The sequence below is a fragment of the Protopterus annectens genome, chromosome 5.part0 (genome assembly GCF_019279795.1).
Source record: "Protopterus annectens isolate FY-2018-M chromosome 5.part0, PAN1.0, whole genome shotgun sequence".
In the NCBI taxonomy this organism is placed as follows: Eukaryota; Metazoa; Chordata; order Ceratodontiformes; family Protopteridae; genus Protopterus; species Protopterus annectens.
Genome location: NC_056735.1, coordinates 1,161,344,711 through 1,161,363,541, shown reverse-complemented (window position 1 = coordinate 1,161,363,541; position 18,831 = coordinate 1,161,344,711). Strand labels below are relative to the sequence as shown.

At 44.4% G+C, this 18,831-nt stretch overlaps 1 protein-coding gene across 3 annotated transcripts in view; it reads left to right on the top strand.

The window, feature by feature from the left end:
• LOC122801567 (U2 snRNP associated SURP domain containing) overlaps positions 1–18,831 on the top strand; it is a 2,423,494-nt gene that overhangs the window by 2,297,982 nt on the left and 106,681 nt on the right. For all 3 annotated transcript variants that reach the window (XM_044071008.1, XM_044071006.1, XM_044071007.1), the window contains one exon: positions 1,404–1,575. In XM_044071008.1, coding sequence (XP_043926943.1) covers positions 1,404–1,575 — 172 coding nt within the window. The remainder of the gene's footprint in view (positions 1–1,403; positions 1,576–18,831) is intronic.

The following is an 18,831-nucleotide window of genomic DNA, read 5'->3' as shown; positions in this document are numbered from 1 at the left end:
GCCCTGCAACTGCTGGAGCCATGTTTATACCATAGAACTGCACATTTCTACCATTCCATTTAGTAAAATTTCATTCTTTTGAGTGGTTGCCTTCTAGATTGTATCAGGAAGCTCTGATCTTGTAAGAGGCATGTTGATAATTACAAAGCCACACTTCTACTTATTTCTTGTTTTTTGCTATTTGATGTAGATTTGAGACTTTGTAGTATGTCCTGAAGGATGCAAATGTATGGATGGTTGATAATAAGGTGGGAGAGTTCAACCTGCAGTGCACTGTTTGTATACCTGTGTTCACACTTCCTAGTAACAGTGTGCGTGAAGGAAAGAACCAGAAATCTTGTAGTTGGTTTTATTCATCCTGTTGCTGGGATATTTTACAAATGCACTGAAAATTCTACTACAGTGGTAAGCATTACACATAGTCCACCTCATAGTAATTCTGCTTGTATTCTCAGCTGCCTTCAGTGGTGATATTCCGTCAGGAAGGACAAACTGGAATGGCCATGTTTAGGCAAACTTTACCAAAATGGATGCTGTGTACAGAAACTAGATTGTTTTGCTGCTGTTGAACTGTAAAACCTCAATGTATTTTTCCTCATTTTCTATGGATACCCATGTCCTGTGACAGACATGAAAGCTACTTGTTTTGAAGTATTTGTTAAGTTGTTTAATAATTGCCCAATTCATTGGATATCATAGTTACTTTGTCATTTTGTACTTAGAACAATTTAATACTGTAATGACTGTGATGGTGAAAATAATGCTGTTTCTGAATAGTTATAGCAAAACTGATACCTATTCTCTATTCTATTTTACTCTAATCTCTGCACTACTTCAATTCATCTCTCTAAAATTCCTTTGCCTAAGTACATGCAGTGTATTAAATGAACATAAATTTATTGTTTTTGCTAATATCTTATAGGTGATTGACTCCTCTCATATATTTCAAGATATGTAAAATCTTGCCTTGCTGTATATTGAATGTTAAACTGTGCTTCTCATATGCTGTACTAATACATTGTATATTGTCTTTCTGTTTGGAGCTTTTCTCCTCGGGCCTCCATTGAAAACGGGCTACCTTGGCCCAATGGACTTTCCCAGTTAACAAACTGAAATAAGTAAATAAATAAACTGGGAAACATTTTTTGTGAATCTTGCATTCCATTCTTGTGATCTTCTACATAAAAAAATGCTGTATCCGTTTTTATGTAATAGGTTATACAATAGTATTAGAAGATGCCTCGGTATGTCATATTTTTGATGCACTGTTTGTATACCTGTGTTCAAATGTCCTAGTGACAGTTGTTATCCCTCATTTTGTCATATATACGTTCTTGAAGATTGCAGTATTATTTCACCACATTTTTGCTTTTCAGATGTTAAGTAATTTTTTTATTATTCAGCAGCCAAGAAAAAGAAGAAAGTGAGGATGATGAGGACGATAGCCAGAGTTCTGAGTCTGAAGAGACACACACTTATTACAACCCAGTTAAAGAGGAAATACCTGAGTCCAAGTCTTCAACAAAGTATTCTGAAATAAGTGAGGAGAAGCGTGCCAAACTCCGAGAAATAGAGGTACGTTTAGAAATAAGTTCTATGGCTTCACTGCTTCAAGTAGCAGTACTTCACAGAAATGAACTAAAGATGTTCTTCGTGTTTCACTGTTGCAGTCATCACACTTGGGTTATCTGCCTGCAGGTAGCCCTTAGTTTGCCCGAATACCGGAGTCTTGGGATTTCTGCATCGGTTGCTGTCGCCTCTTCCATGACGTCAGGTCGTCGGATATTAAACATGCAGCCGACACCATTACATCAGTCTTTCTTGCCGAGAAGGAGCCAGAAGCAGTTCACAAGTGCCGGTCGGCCGCTACCTGAAATTTTCGTTTTTTTTGAGTTTCAGACCTGAAGTCTTCTAAAGCTAAGTACCCCGTTGAGGATTCTTTTTTCTTGCTCTAACCGATGTCAGAAAAAAATACCAATAGTCTTGCCTGTGGAAAGCAAATACCTCACAGAGATTTTCATTCTTACTGCATCACCTGTTTAGGCCCAGACCACGACGTCCCTCGCTGTCGGTTTTATACCTTGTTTTAACGCCTGAACCATTCGTCGTCTGGTTATTTTTGTAGCTAAATTCTTTCGCTCTCGTTCTCCGTATTCCAAAATGGCTTCAGTAAGCCATCTGACTACCGATGATCTGGAAAAGTGCAAAGACAGAGATAGACCGCATAGGTCAAAATCTGCCAACGATGCTTCCGCTAAGCTAGTCACCAGTCCGCCGGTACTAAGTGAGGCGCCTTTGCAGCCCCTGATGCCTGCTTCAGCAGAATCGCAGGCCTCTGCAGAGACCCATTCGGAGTCTGGTATGCTGCAAGATGCTTCTTCGACTATGGAACCTGCAGATGTCTCTACCTTGGATGGGTGCGGAGCCGCTGTGCAGGCACCAGCTTCTGAGGGTGTATTCCGACCTACAGATATTCATATTAAACAGACAACTTCATTTCCAGCTAAAACTACCGAGTTTCTCAGGCCTAGAGTTCGCACTACGCCTAGAAAACCAACGTCCAAAGCGCATGCTGAAGCTCCCATGCCACAAAAACAAATGCTTAGAATGGCTGAAGACCTTATTATTCTAATTAGGGGAAGCTAGCCATCACCTGCCAAAAGACAAAGAATTGAACTTCCTTCTGATTCTACAGACCAGGAGACTGATGACTCTGACCCTTCTGATTACCAGGACATACCCTTATCTACGTAGTACCTATGAGGGCTCAGATGCAGAGGAATCCATTACCTCTGCCTCCCCTCCAGAGTATTTTTCTTTTGGTGAAACCTTGCATACCTTAAGAGAGCATTTCTGCTGGGAATGCCAGGACTATCCTTCGTCCAAAACGAGACTCGGGGAATTTTCAGATTTGCCTCAGCACAGGCCTCTAGCTATACCCCCTGTCATGGATATTGTAGATGATGTCTTCTTGGAGTCCAGTCTTACTCCTGACACCTTACCACCAGCTCCTAGAAAACCTAATAGGTACTACATAGTACCTGACTCTTACAAATTTATCTTCAAGAATCCTACTGCGGATCCAGAGACCATTTCCTAGGGACCTAAAGGCATTAAGGCTACTACAGACAAAAACCCTACCCCTTCAGACAGGGATTCTAGAGCTTAGAGAGATGGGGTAAAAAGTTATATACCTCTGCAACTCTTCCCATCAGGGCTTTGAATTGCCAGTTTCACATGTTGAAGTACCAGCAACATATTATGGAACTAATTAAACATAAAATGGTGTTACTTCCAGATTGTGCAGAAAATAAAGATTTACAAGAGTTAATGCATTCTACAAATCAAGTTAGTAAATGTACTTTGCAGTGTGGGTTTGATACCTTAGAAGCATCTTGCAGGTCTGCTGTCACTGGGTCTGTACTGAGAAGGCATGCTTGGCTAAAGGAACAAGTCTTGCCTGACCATGTCAAAGCAAAATTACTAGATGCTCCATTAAATCAGGAGCGGTTGTTTGGCACAAAAGCAGAAGTTGTTCTTAAAAAGATGGAAGAAAAAGCTAAATCTATGCAAACAGTCAAAGATTTCTTACAGGTGAAGCCACCTAGATTCAGTAGGCAGTGGCCTTCAAATAAATGGTCTTTTCCAGTCCCTCTCAGGCCTTCTCAGTCCAAACCCAGGGGAAACAGACCACCAAGACTACAGTCTCAGGGTATGCAGAGATCCTAACAATGGAGTGTTTTCACCTCAAAACCAGGGAGTGGTAAGCCACCCCCATATGGAAAAAGTTGACAATGACTTTCCAATTATCCTTCCCAGCCATGCCCAAGTACTTGCGCCCCTAGGAGGAAAACTCGCCCTTCATACAAAAAAACTGGATGTTCATTACTCAGGACCGATGGGTTCTAAACATTGTATCCCAGGGATAGAGGTTCTTCCACTCACTGCCAGCTCCAAGCAGGTTGCCTGACCTTCCTCCAAACCAGTGGGCAGAGACTCAAAAGGAAGTACTTTCCCTTCTCCATATCAGGGCTATTTAACCTGTTCCAGTAGAACAAAGAGGACAGGGTTTCTACTCCAGACTGTTCCTGGTGCCCAGAAAAGAGGGCTCTTCCTCACCCTGTCCTGGATCTATCAATTCTCAACACCTTTCTGGTGGTCCCAAAATCCAAAATGCTTACACTGCAACAGCTTCATCCTATACTAGCCAAGGATGCCTGGTTAGTCACCCTAGACTTAAAAGAATCTTATCTGCATATCCCCATAAGGGAGTCTTGCAGGAAATATCTACGTTTCAGGGCAGGCTCTATGCACTATCAGTTCTCTGCACTTCCCTTTAGCTTATCTACTGCGCCCAAAGTATTCACAAAATGCCTGGCTCCAGCCATTGCATACTGCAGGCAGAGAAATATTCAAATCTACCCATATGGACGATTGCCTGATTCAGGCAGACAGTCAGGAATTGCTACTTCAGCACCTAGCATTTGTAAAAGGACTTTTAAATTTACTGGGATACACCATCAACGAAAAGAAACCACAACTGGTGCCCAGCCAACAAATTGTATTCCTGGGAGCAAGCTTGAACACAACTTCCCAGATGGCATTCCTCACTCCAGAAAAGCAGGTCCATTTGACAAACTATTTCAAACTAATGGCCAACAAAACCCAGCTATCTGCAAGGAAAATACTGCAAGCCCTAGGGTTCATGGCCTCATGCATTCTGCTAATTCCATATGCAAGACTGCATATGAGGAAACTTCCATGGTACTTAAAAAGTCTCTGGTGTCAACATTCTCAGGACCTGGAAACAGTGATTCCTGTCATACTTTGTCTAAGGGCAGAGTTCCTTTGGTGGGTAGAAGCATGCAACCACAACAAGGGACTTCCTTTCACTCAACCCTTCACCGCCCAAACCCTGACAACAGATGCATCAGATTATGCATGGGCGTCTCACATGGCAGGCAAATGCATTCAAGGGAAATGGAGCCCAGAACAAATTCCCCTGCATATCAATCAAAAAGAGATGCTAGCTGTACAGAATGCTCTGAGAGTCTTCAAATACCTTATCCTTCCAGGACAGCTCCTGATAAAGAGACAGCACCACCATTTTGTGGTACATAAACAAGCAGGGCAAAACTCATTCTTACCCACTATGCAGGTTAGCCATGGCTCTGAAGCCTTAACCATCCAAGTGAACCTACAAGCTCAGTTCCTGCCAGACAAGCAAAATTCACTGGTAGATGACTTAAGCAGAAATCTTCTGGATCCTCACGAGTGAAAACTGGACCCCAACTCATTCAAACTTCTAACCCAGAGGTGGGGAACACTGGAGGTGGACCTTTTTGCCTCCCCCCAAAACCACCACTTGAGCAAATTTTGCACCAGGCACCCTCACAGCAGAGCCTAGAAGGTGGACGCCCTATCCTTTACATGGGAAAACCTCTCAACCCCTTTCCTCCTCTGCCCCTCCTCTCAAAAGTTTACTCAAGATCAAACAGGACAGGCCAAGGGCAATCCTTATTGCACCAGACTGGCCACGCCAGCACTGGTACCCACTCCTGTGCAGTCTGACAGCAGTGCCACACTGGCACCTACAATCACACACCTTCCCTGCTGTCTCAGCAGGAGATACAGGTTTTGCATCCACAGCTGCAAACCCTAAACCTTGCAGCCTGGCTTATTCCCTAATTGCACCACCAGCATCCCTCAGCAAACAGGTGCTGGACGTCATCCTTGAGACCAGAAGGCCTAGTACTAGAAAATCCTATGCTGAAAAGTGGAAAAGATATTGTTCTTGGACTCAGTCTCAAGGAAATGACACATCTGTGCCCAACTTACCTCGAATCCTTGATTACCTAGCAGAGCTGCTCCACAGAGGTCTATCCTTCTCATCCGTTAAGATTCATGCCTCTGTCATCTCAGCTCATTATAATACTGAGCCTCCTCTCTTTTGTCACCCTCTTATCAAACAGTTCCTGAGAGGAGCTAACAATTTAAGGCCCCCTAGGATAGCTCCCATCCCGACCTGGGACCTTAACTTTGTACTGGAGAAGCTCACACCCCCTTTGAACCTGCTGCTTCAGCAGAGTTAAAATTCCTCTCTTGGAAAACAGCCTTACTTCTAGCTATTACTTCAGCAAGAAGAGTGTCTGAGTTACAGGCACTAATAATGGTGGAGCCCTTCATTATTTTCCATGCTGACAGGGTTTCCCTCCAGACTAACCCTTCCTTTATGCCCAAGGTGGTATCCAGCGTGGCTTTAAACCAATCCATCCATTTGCCAACCTTTTTCCCTAATCCTCAGAATAAAGGGGAAAGGGTCCTGCACTCCTTGGATGTGCACAGACAGCTCAGGTTCTACCTTGACAGGACTAAGCCTTTCAGAAAATCTGACCAGCTGCTAGTCAGCTTTGCTACAGGGGCAGAGGGCAAGGCCATTTCAAAGCAAACCATTTCCAAATGGCTAGCACACTGCATCACTTTCTGCTACAAACATCATGGAAAACCTACCCCTCTGGGGATCAGAACTCATTCCACTAGAGCTACTTCAACCTCTACAGCATTTCTCAGGGGAGTCACTACCAGGGACATCCTGGAAGCTGCAACCTGGAGTTCTGTACACACCTTCACCAAACATTACCACTTACATATTTTTTTCTAAATCCAGACCTGGATTTGCTACAGCAGACTTACAAGGCCTCCTAGCCAGCCCTAAACACTTCTTGACTGCCTTCACCCTTCCTCAGCTTTGGGAATCAACCCAAGTGTGATGACTGCAACAGGGAAACACGAAGAACATAGTCCAGTTGTGTACACGTACCATAAATGTAGATGTTTGACTGTATTCACTGTTGCAGTCCTGGTTTCCCTTCCTCCATCCCCCTGGATGTTCTTCGGGTTTCACTGTTGCAGTCATCATATTTGGGGTTATCTGCTTGCAGTAGCCCTCAGTCGGCCTGATTATCAAAGTCTTGGGTCCTGCATCGGTTGCTGTCTCATCTTCCGTGACGTCAGGTAGTCAGAGATATAAAGCATGCAGCCGATGCCATTACACCAGTCTTTCTTGCCGTGCGGTGCCCGAAGTAGAAGCAGTTCACAAGTGCCGGTCGGCCGACTCCTGAATTTTTCATTTTCGAGTTTCAGATCCGAAGTCTTCAACTAAGTTAAGTACCCCATTGGGGATCCTTTTTCTTGCTGTAAACCGAAGTCAGTAAAAGTTAACAATTGTATTTCTTGCGGAAAGCAAATATCTCAAAGATTTTAATTCGTGCTGCATTCCTTGCTTAGGCCCAGACCACGACGTACCTCGCTGTCAGTTTTGTGCCTTATTCAAACCTCGTACTATTCGTCATCGGTTCATTTACGGATCTAAATATTTTGGTACTTGGTTCGGTTATCCAGAAATGACTTTGGTAAGCCACCCGACTACCAACATTCCGAAAAAAAACGCAAATATAAAGACAGAGACGGACCGAATAGGTCCAAAGATGCTGACGAGACTTCTCCTAAGCTAGTTGCAAGTTCGCCGATACTCAGTGAGGCCCTTTTGCAGCCCCTGATACCCGCTACTTCAGATTCGCAGGCCTCTACTGAGACCCATTCAGAGTCTGGTATGCCGCAAGATGCTTCTTCAATTGTGGAACCTGCAGATGTCTCTACCTTGGATGGGTCCGGAGCCGCTGTGCAGTCACCGGCTTCTAAGGGTGTATTCAGGCCTACTGACATGCATATTAAACCGACACCATCTTCTTCAAGGCCTAAAACTTGATCCATGGCTAGAAAACTGACACCCAGACCGTATGGTCAGGCCCCTATGCCTAAAAAACAAATGATAAGAATGGCTGAAGACCTTATTACTCTAATCAGGTGAAGACACCCTTCCCCCTCTAAGAGACCTAGGACTGATTTTCCTTCTGATTCTTCTGATCAGGATTCTGAAATTTCTGCTTTCTTTGATGACCAGGATTTGCCCTTATCTACCTATGAGGATTCTGATGCAGAGTACTGCATTCCCTCTGCTTCCCCTCCAGAGGATTTCTCTTTTGGTGAAACCTTGCATACTCTTAGGGAGCATTTTCGCTGGGAATGCCAGGATTACTTTGACTCCAAAAAGAGGCTTAGGGAATTCTTACTCCTGCCTCAACACAGGCCTTTAGCTATCCCTCCTGTACTGGACATTGTAGATGATGCCTTCTCGGAATCTAGCCTGGTCCACTGACTCTCTACCTCCTGCTCCCAGAAAACCTGATGGGTATTACAGGGTACCCTACTGTCACAAGTTCCGCTTTAAAAATCCTACTGCAGATCCTGAGACCATTTCACAGGGAACGAAGGGCATTAAGGCTACTACTGCCAAAAATCCTACCCCCTCTGATAGAAATTCCAGGGCACTGGATAGATTGGGTAAGAAGGTATACACTTCTGCAACCTTGACCATTAGGGCCTTAAACTGCCGTTTTGATATGTTAAAGTATCAGCAGCATATTATTGGATTGCTTAAATAGAAAATTATGTTGATTCCTGACTGTGCTGAAAATAAAGATTTACGGGACTTAATGCATTCTGCTGAACAAGTTGGAAAACATACTTTGCAATGTGGTTTTGATTCACTAGAGGCATCTTGCAGGGCTGCTGTCACTAGGTCTGTACTTAGAAGGCATGCTTGGCTTAAGGAGCAATCTTTGCCAGATCATATTAAGGCTAAATTCCTGGATGCTCCCTTAAACCAAGACGCCTGTTTGCCAACAAAGCAGAAGTAGTACTTAAAAAGATGGAGGAAAAAGCTAAATCTATGCAAACTGTTAAAGATTTCCTGCAAGTACAGCCTCCCAGATTTAGTAGGCATTGGCCCTCTAAGAATTGGTCCTTTCCTGCCAGGCCTTCTCAGTCCAAACCCAGAACCAGAAGAACACCCAGGCTTCAGGCCCAAGGTACTCGCAGGCCTAAGCAGTGGGGGGCTCCCACTTCCAAACCAGGGAGTAGTAAGACTCCCATCTATTGTAAACTGTCTCAATGATATAACTTTAAACCTTCCAAGCCCTGCTCAACTGACTGTTCCTTTAGGGGGAAAGATTGCCCTGCATGCAAATAATTGTGAACTTATTACCCAGGACAAATGGGTTTTAAATATAGTTTCCCAAGGATATAGATTCCACTTCCACTCCTTACCAACCCCAAATGGTTGGCCAGACCTACCCCCAAATCAGCAGGCAGAGGCTCAAAAGCAAGTTCTCTCTCTTTTAAGCATCAGGGCTATTCAGCCTGTCCCAAAAGAAGAATGGGGGCAAGGTTTCTACTCAGGACTTTTCCTGGTACCCAGAAAAGACAATTCCTGGCATCCTATCCTGGACCTGCCTATCCTAAACACATTTTTTGGTAATCCCAAAATTCAAGATGCTAAGTTTTCATCAGCTGCTTCCCAAACTAGGCAAAGATGCATGGTTGGCAACACTGAATTTAAAGGAAGACTACCTGCACATCCCAATAAGGGAATCTTGCAGAAGATACCTACGCTTCAGAACAGGCTACATGCACTATCAATTCTCTGCACTGCCCTTTGGCTTATCTGCTGCACCCAGGGTATTCACAAAGTGCCTAGTTCCAATCATTGAATTTTGCATGCAAAGAAATATTCAAATATACCCATACCTGGACGATTGTCTAATTCAGGCAGAAAGCCAGGACATACTATTAAATCATCTGTCATTTGTAAAGAAATTGCTAACGTCTCTGGGGTACACCATAAACGAAAAGAAATCACATCTTGTACTCTGCCAACAAATTGTATTTCTGGGAGCAAGCTTAAATACAACTTCCCAGATGGCCTACCTCATGCCAGAGAAACAAGTTCATTTGCCAGTCTACTTCAAACTACTGGCCCCAAAGACCCAGCTATCTGCAAGGAAAATACTGCAAGCCCTGGGGTTCATGGCCTCTTGCATTCCACTAATTCCATATGCAAGACTGCATATGAGGAAACTAAAACGGTATCTAAAAAGTCTATGGTGTCAACATTCTCAGGATCTAGAATCAGTGATTCCTGTCGTACCTTGTCTACAGACAGAGTTCCTTTGGTGGGCAGGGGCCTGCCACCAAAATAAGGGACTGCCATTCACTTTTACCCCCTGCCGCCCAAACCCTAACAGACGCATCAGACTATGCATGAGGGGCTCATTTGGTAGGGCAGTGCATTCAGGGCAAATGGAACCCAAATCAAATGCACCTGCATATCAATCAAAAAGAAATGTTAGCTGTACAGAATGCTCTGACAACCTTTAAGGACCACGTACTTTTAGGACAATTATTGGTAAAGACTGACAACACCACTGTTATGTGGTACATAAACAAGCAGGGGGGAACCCACTCATACCCTCTCTGCAGACTAGCCATGGCTCTTTGGAACACAGCCTTGAGCTGCCAAGTTCACCTACAGTTTCATTTCCTGCCAGGAAAGCTAAATACACTGGCAGACGACCTAAGCAGAAAGCTCATGGACCCACACAAGTGTAAACTGGAACCAAAGGTATTCAACATGTTGAGAAACAAATGGGGGAGCCCAGAGATAGACCTGTTTGCCTCCCCCAGAACTACCAATTGGACAAATTCTGCACAAGCACTCCCCACAAACAAGCTTGGAAAGTGGATGCCCTGTCCTTCACCTGGGAAAACCTATCCGTTTATGCCTTTCCCTCTCTGCCTTTCCTCTCCAAAGTTCTACTAAAGATCAAACAGGACAAACCAAGGACAATACTCATTGCACCAGACTGGCCACGCCAACACTGGTACTCCCTCTTTTGCAGTGTGTCACTGCTGGCACCATGGCACCTGCCTCAGACCCCTGCCCTGCTGTCCCAGCAGGAGGGCCAGATTCTGCAGCCACAGCTTCAAACCCTGAACCTGGCAGCCTGGCTAATTACCTGATCTCTCCGTTACCATCCCTCAGTAAGAAAGTGATGGATGTCATTCTGGAGGCAAGGAGGCCTAGTACTAGAAAATCCTATGCTGAAAAATGGAAAAGATTCTGCTCCTGGAGCCAAACCCAGGGGATGGGCACAGCAGCGCCCAATTTACCCCATATTCTTCAATACTTAACTGAGATGCTTCACAAGGCCCTTTCATTTTCCTCCATCAAAATTCATGCCTCAGCCATTTCAACTCTTTACAATACAGAACCAACCCTCTTCTCTGATCAACTGCAACACAGATGCCTCTTAAAACTAGAAGCCTACCACCATTCATTTTCCCATCCTTGCTTCAGCTACCATACTGCCCTTCCTTACTCTATCCCACTCCTTTCAGTTACACTCATTATACCCTCAGCAGTTTGGCTCTTCCCTTCTCCACAGACTTTTACATTATCCAGTGTTTCAGTTGTGTCACTGCACATAGCCTTTTTCTTATCGCACGGTCACTTCACCGCTAAGTTTGTGGGTTTTTTTTACTGCTATATTTGTGTTGAGATGTGGTATGACAGACTTGGAATCTGCTACTGGATTTGAATTGCAAAACAGTTCCATAACATCTAGTAGTTTAACCTTTTTAATTAATTTATCCTTCCGAATGTGTTAATGCTGATTTAAGAGTCTTGTTTTGTGTTATAATATTGTATGTGAAACTGGTCTACTAGGTCCCACCCACCTCAAACACCAGTTAAAGAAGGGGCTACTGCTGATGCTGTTTCTGGCTTGAATTACTTTTGGTGATATTAACAGTGCTAACTTTAGTTATCCTGTATACTCTTGTGGTCTGCTTTAAAGCTGGTGTGGTTGCAGACACATTGCTGTTATACTGGGTTATGATGCAACCAATTAGCATTGAACTCTGCTACTAGATTTCACTCAAAACAGTCCCGTAACATCTTGAAAGTACTACATTTAATCCAGTGGGTTTCCAGAATGTACAGCACAATACCAGAATTAATATAACATTATAATTTTCGGTTTACTTTACACATGGAGAAGCGAGTTCTGTAGTGAAGACTGTTGTTTGAACCAATCTTGTGTTTTTGTCTTTCTAAACAAGACTTTGTCAAACTAATTTGGCAGATTGTAGGTTAGATATGTAAAAACAGTCACATGACATGACAAAATTATTTAGGCTTGAAAATATGTTGTTAACATTAATTTTTTTAAAGCAAATATTTAAAATTGACTAATGCATTTAATCCTGGTAGAACACATGCATTCAGCAGTGTCTGCCATTTGTATTATAAAGCTACACAGTATCATCTCTGTAAGGTCCCCTAAACTGTATCTTGGGAAACACAATTTTGTTCCTGTTACTGCAGGTTAAACTCTGTCTATGAAGTATTCAGTGCACTCTGGCATTTATTGAAGCTGGTTATTATGTCAGTAATAATCGGCAGTTAGGACATAAGCTCTGAGCTGTTAATAAGCTGGTTCCATTGCCAAGGGTACAGGGTTTGATTCCTTCTACTTTCATTTGTCCATCGTGCGACTTTGGACAAGTCACTTAACCAGACTGTGCTACAAGGTCACCCATGAAAAGGGACATTTTGTCTAGTGGCCTTACCTGGTCCATAAATAAGTAAAATAAATAAATAAAATAACAATAAATGAAATGTAACGCTTGCTAAACAGTATTAGCTTGTTCTAAGTTTCTAAAGTAATCTGTCAGATGGTTTACAAGAGTATCAGATAGCAACGTAACCAGTCAAGAAATAGCTTAATTCATTCATGGATGCATTTTTCATTACTGACACTGCAGTGCAGCATTAAGGGATACTGCACTCCCGAGTCTACTGCCCTTCAGTAAACCAAGGCCCCATCTGCAGATGTTCTTCACGTTTCACTGTTGCAGTCATCACACTTAGTTTATCTGCCTGTAGGTAGTCCTCAGTCCGCCCGAATACCAGATACTTAGTATTTCTGCATCGGATGCTGTCGCTCCAGGACTGATGTCAGGTCATCAGGGGTATAAAAACAAGTAGCCGACGCCATTACCCTAGTCTTTCTTGCCGAGGAGCCTGAAGCAGAAGCAGTTTGCAAGTGCTGGTCGGCCGCTACCTGAATTTTCATTTACAAATTTAATAATCCTGAAGTCTTCTAAAGCTAAGCACCCATTGCGGATCCTTTTTTCTTGCTCTAACCGATGTCAGAAAAAGTTAACAATTGTCTTGCCTGTGGAAAGCAAATACCTCACAGAAATTTTCATTCTTACTGCGTCAACCTGTTTAGGCCGAGACCACGACGTCCCTTGCTGTCAGTTTTGTGCCTTATTTAATGCCCAAAACATTCGTCATCGAGCTCTCTGTCACCAAATTCTTTCGCTCTCGATCTCCGTATTCTGAAATGGCTTCGGTAAGCCATACGAATACCGATATTCCGAAAAAAAAGTAAAGATAAAGACAGAGAGAGACTGCATAGGTCCAAAACTGATGACGACACTTCCGTTAAGCTAGTCACCAGTCCACCGGTACTCAGTGAGGCACTTTCGCAGCCCCTGATGCCCGCTTCAGTGAATTTGCAGGCCTCTACTGAGACCCATTCGGGGTCCGGTATGCCACGAGACTTCATCGACTATGGAACCTGTGGATGTCTCTACCTTGAATGGGTCCGGAGCCGCTGAGCAGGCACCGGCTTCTGAGGCAGTTATTTGCTCAACCGATGTTCGACTCAAACCAAAGACTTCCTTTTTAACCAAAACTACCAAGTTTATTAGGCCTAGAGTACGCAATATGCCTAGAAAACTGATGACCAAAGCGCATGCACCTGCTCTCATGCCACAGAAGCAAATGCTTAGAATGGCTGAAGACCTTATTACGCTGTTTAGGGGAAGTCAGCCTTCCCCTGCTAAGAGACAGAGTCCAGTCCCCTTCAGCTTCTACAGACCAGGAGCCTGATGACACTGAAATTTCTGACTATGAAGGCATGCCCTTATCTGCTTACGAGGATTCAGATGCAGAGGAATCCATTCCCTCTGCCTTCCCTCCAGAGGATTTTTCTTTTGGTGAAACCTTGCATACCTTACAAGAGCATTTCCACTGGGAATGCCAAGACTATCCTCAGTCCAGAAAGAGACTCAGAGAATTTCTAGAGCTGTCTCAACACAGGTCCTTAGCAATACCCCCTGTCCTGGATGTTGTGGATGTTGTTTTTATGGAATCCAGTCTTACTCCTGACACTTTACCTCCTGCCCCTAGGAAAACAGATAGGTACTACAGAGTACCTGACACTCACAAATTTATTTTCAAGAATCCTACTGCTGACCCAGAGATCATTTCCCAGGGGCCCAAAGGTATCAAGGCTACTTCAGCCAAGAATCCCACCCCTTCGGACAGGGATTCTAGGCTTTGCACAGATGGAGTAAGAAGGGTATATACCTCTGTAACTCTTGCTATTAGGATATTGAATTGTCAGTTTCACATGCTGAAGTACCAGCAACATATTATGGAACTTAATAAACAAAAAGTGGCAACCTTTTCAGACTGTGCAGAAAAATAAGAATTGCAGGAGCTTATGCACTCTGTAAGCCAAATCAGCAAGCATACTTTGCAGTGTGGCTTTGACTCCCTAGAAACATCTTGCCGGGCAGCTGTCACTGGCTCTGTACTGAGAAGACATGCTTGCCTGAAGGAGCAGACTTGTCAAATCAAAGTTCCTAGATGCTCCTTTGAATAAGGACGGTTTGTTTGGCACCAAAGCAGAAGAGGTTCTTAAAAAGATGGAAGAAAAAGCTAAGTCTATGCAGACTGTTAAATAATTCTTACAAGCGCAACCCCCTAGATTCAGTAGGCATTGCCCTTCCAAACACTGGTCCTTTCCAGCCTCCTCCAGGACTTCTCAAACCAGACCCAGGGGAAACAGACCACCCAGACTTCAGTCTCAGGGTATGCCGAGATCTAAGCAATGGAGTGCCCCCACTCCTAAAGTTGGGAGTGGTAAGCCACCTCCTTATGGAAAAAGCTCACAATGATTTCTTTACTCCACTCCCTAGCCCTGCCCAATTGCTTGTGCCCTTAGGAGGAAAACTTGCCCTTCATGCAAAAAACTGGATGTCCATCACTCAGGACCAGTGGGTCCTCAACATTGTATCCTAGGGGTACAAATTTTATTTCCATTCACTGCCAACCCCAAGCGGGTTTCGAGACCTTCCTCCAAACCAGTGGGCAGAGGCTCAAAACCAAGGACTTTCCCTGCTCAATATCAGAGCTATTCAGCCGGTTCCAGTAGAACAGAAGGGTCATAGATTCTACTCCAGACTCTTCCTGGTACCCAGGAAAGAGGGCTCTTGGCACCCAATCCTGGATCTTTACATTCTCAACACCTTCTTGGTGGTACCAAAATTCAAAATGCTTACTCTGCACCAGCTTCTTCCTATGCTAGCCAAGGATTCCTGGTTAGTCACCCTAGACTTAAAAGAAGCCTATCTGCATATCCCCATAAGGGAATCCTGCATGAAGTATCTACATTTCAGGGCAGGCTCTGTGCATTATCAGTTCTCTGCACTTCCCTTTGGCTTATCTACTGCACCCAGAGTATTCACAAAATGCCTGGTTCCAGCCATTACATACTGCAGGCAGAGAAATATCCAAATTTACCCGTACTTGAACAACTGCCTGATTCAGGCGGACAGTCAGGAACTGCTGCTGCAGCACCTGACATTTGTGAAAAACCTTCCCATTTCCTTGGGGTACACCATCAATGAAAATAAATCAAAACTGATACCCAGTCAAAAGATTGTATTCCTGGAAGCAAGCTTGGACACAACTTCCCAGATGGCATTCCTCACCTCAGAAAAACAAGTCTATCTGACAGACTACTTCAGACAAATGGCCACCAGAACCCAGCTATTTGCAAGAAAAATACTGCAAGCCCTAGGGTTCATGGCTTCATGTATACTGCTGATTCCATATGCAAGACTGCATACGAGGAAACTCCAGTGGTACTTAGTCTTTAGTGCCATCATTCTCAGGACCTGGAAACAGTCATTCCTGTCATACCCTGTCTTAGGGCAGAGTTCCTCTGGTGGGCAGAAGCATGCAACCACAACAAAGGACTGCCATTTACTCAACCCCAATCTGCCCAGACCCTAACCACAGATGCATCAGACTATGCCTGGGGGGAGGCACACATGTATGGAATATGTATTCAGGGCCACTGGAGCACAAGTCAGATTTATCTGCACATCAACCAGAAAGAGATGCTAGCTGTACAGAATGCCCTGACAGCTTTCAGATCCCTAATTTTTCCAGGACAACTGCTAATAAAAACAGACAATACCACAGTTATGTGGTACAGCAACAAGCAGGGGGGAACCCATTCCTACCCACTCTGCAGGCTAGCCATGGCCCTGTGGAACACTGCCTTGGACATTCAAGTCCATCTATAAGCTCAGTTCCTGCCAGGCAAATAAAACTTACTGGCAGGCGACTTAAGCAAAAATCTCCTAGACCCACACGAGTGGCAATTGGAGCACAGCACCTTCAACCTTCTGATCCAGAAATGGGGGACCCCAGAGGTGGATCTCTCTGCCTCCCCCTACAACCACCAGCTCAGCAAATTCTGCACCAGGAATCCTCACTGCAGGGCCTGGAAAGTGGATGCCCTATCTTTTCAGTGGGTAAATCTCTCAGTCTATGCCTTTCCCCCTCCTTTCAAGAGTATTACTCAAGATAAAACAGGACAGACCAAGGATAATTCTGATTGCCCCGGACTACCCACTCCTGCACAGCCTGACATCGGTGCCACCCTGGCACCGACACCAGAATCCAACCCTCCTCTTTCAGCAGGCGGGACAGATTCTGCATCCACAACTGCAAGTCCTAAATCTTACAGCCTGGCTTATTCCTTGAATTCTCCCCCAGCGACCTTAAGCAAACAGGTGCTGGATGTCATTCTTGAAGCCAGAAGACCCAGTACAAGAAAATCCTATGCTGATAAGTGGAAAAGGTTCTGCTCATGGATTCGGTCTAAAGGAGAGGACACAACACTGCCCTCTCTGCCTCTTATCCTGGATTACTTAGCAGATCTACTCCACAAAGGCCTGTCCTTCTCCTCCATTAAGATACATCCCTCAGCCATTTCTGCTCATTACAACACTGAGCCACCTCTCTTCTCACCCTCTTATCAAACAGTTCCTGAGAGAGGAAAACAACTTAAGGCCACCAAGGAGAGCACCCACCCCTGCTTGGGACCTTTACTTTGTACTGGTAAAGCTCACGCCCCCCCCCTTTGAACCTGCTGCATCAGCAGAGTTAAAATTCCTCTCTTGGAAAACAGCCTTGTTTCTAGCCATCACTTCAGCTAGAAGAGTGTCTGAGCTACAAGCACTGATGGCTGTGGAACCTTTCATTATTTTCCATGCTTACAGGGTGTCCCTCAGGACTAACCCTTCCTTTATGCCTAAAGTGGTGTCCAGTGTGGCTCTCAGTCAATCCATCCATTTGCCAACCTTCTTCCCTAATCCTCAAAATAAAGGGGAAAGGATCCTGCACTCCTTGGACATGCACAGACAGCTCGGAGTCTACCTTGATAGGACTAAGCCCTTGAGAAAATCTGACCAGCTACTAGTCAGCTTTGCAACAGGGGCAGAGGGCAAGGCCATTTCAAAACAATTTCCAAATGGATAGCACACTGCATCCATTTCTGCTACAAGCACCATGGGAAACCAACCCCTCAGGGAGTCATAACTCATTCCACTAGGGCAACATCTACCTCTCCAGCATTTCTCAGGGGAGTCCCTACCAGGGACACCCTGGAGGCTGCTACCTGGAGTTCTGTACACACCTTCACCAAGCATTACCACCTGCCTATCTTTTCCAAATCCAGGGCAGGATTTCCTACAGCAGTCTTGCAAGGCATACTAGCCAGCCCTAACTCTTCTTGACTGCCTCGACCCTTCTTCAGCTTTGGGAATTCACTCAAGTGTGATGACTGCAGCAGTGAAACACGAAGAACCTAGTACAGTTGTGTACACTTACCATAAATGTAGATGTTCGAGTGTATTCACTGTTGCAGTCCTGGCTTCCTTCCCTCCAGTCCCCTGGTTTTCTCTCTCCCCTATCTATGGCTATTACTAACCCCTTCTGGGGTATTGGTATTGGCATTTACTTTTTACTGGTGGTGGTTTCCCCACCATAACCTAGCTCCCTATTTGGGGGGCTTCTGACATTTGGGGCAAGAAAACTGATGTAATGGTGTCTGCTGCCTGTTTTTATACCCCTGACGACCTGACTTCAGTCCTGGAGTGACAGCATCTGGCGCAGAAATCCTAAGTCTCTGGTATTCGGGCCAACTGAAGGCTACCTGCAGGCAGATAACCCAAGTGTGATGACTGCAACAGTGAATACACTCTAACATCTACATTTATGGTAAGTGTACACAACTGTACTTTCCCTTGTGCCTTGGCTAAATTTTCCCTATTCAGTATATGGGCCAGACTTGGTCAACAATGAATAAATAAGTAAAAATAAACAAAAGTGTAATACTGTTTTCTGTAAGAATGTGGCATTAAATGTAAGTGATTGACAGTAGAGTGTGCCTGTGTATAAATTTCTGTTGCAATTTAATCTGAATGAAAATGATGTCTTGAAGTTTTACTCAAAGTAAAGAAAGTCATTGCCTCTTGTGTTTGGTTGTGGCTGAAAACATTTGTTAGACCACTTCACTTACTTAGGTTCATAGGTAGGTACTAGGCTATCGGCCCAAGGGCCTACGTCAGCCTAGCCAGCAAGGTACCATAGCTTACTCCACTCAAGAAAGTTATTTTCCTGTGCCACTGTCCAGCAGAGAGAGAGAAGTGATCCCCGGGGTGTATTTCCTATTTCCCATCCACTCATCAAGATTTTTCTTGAAGAGTGCTAATGAAGAA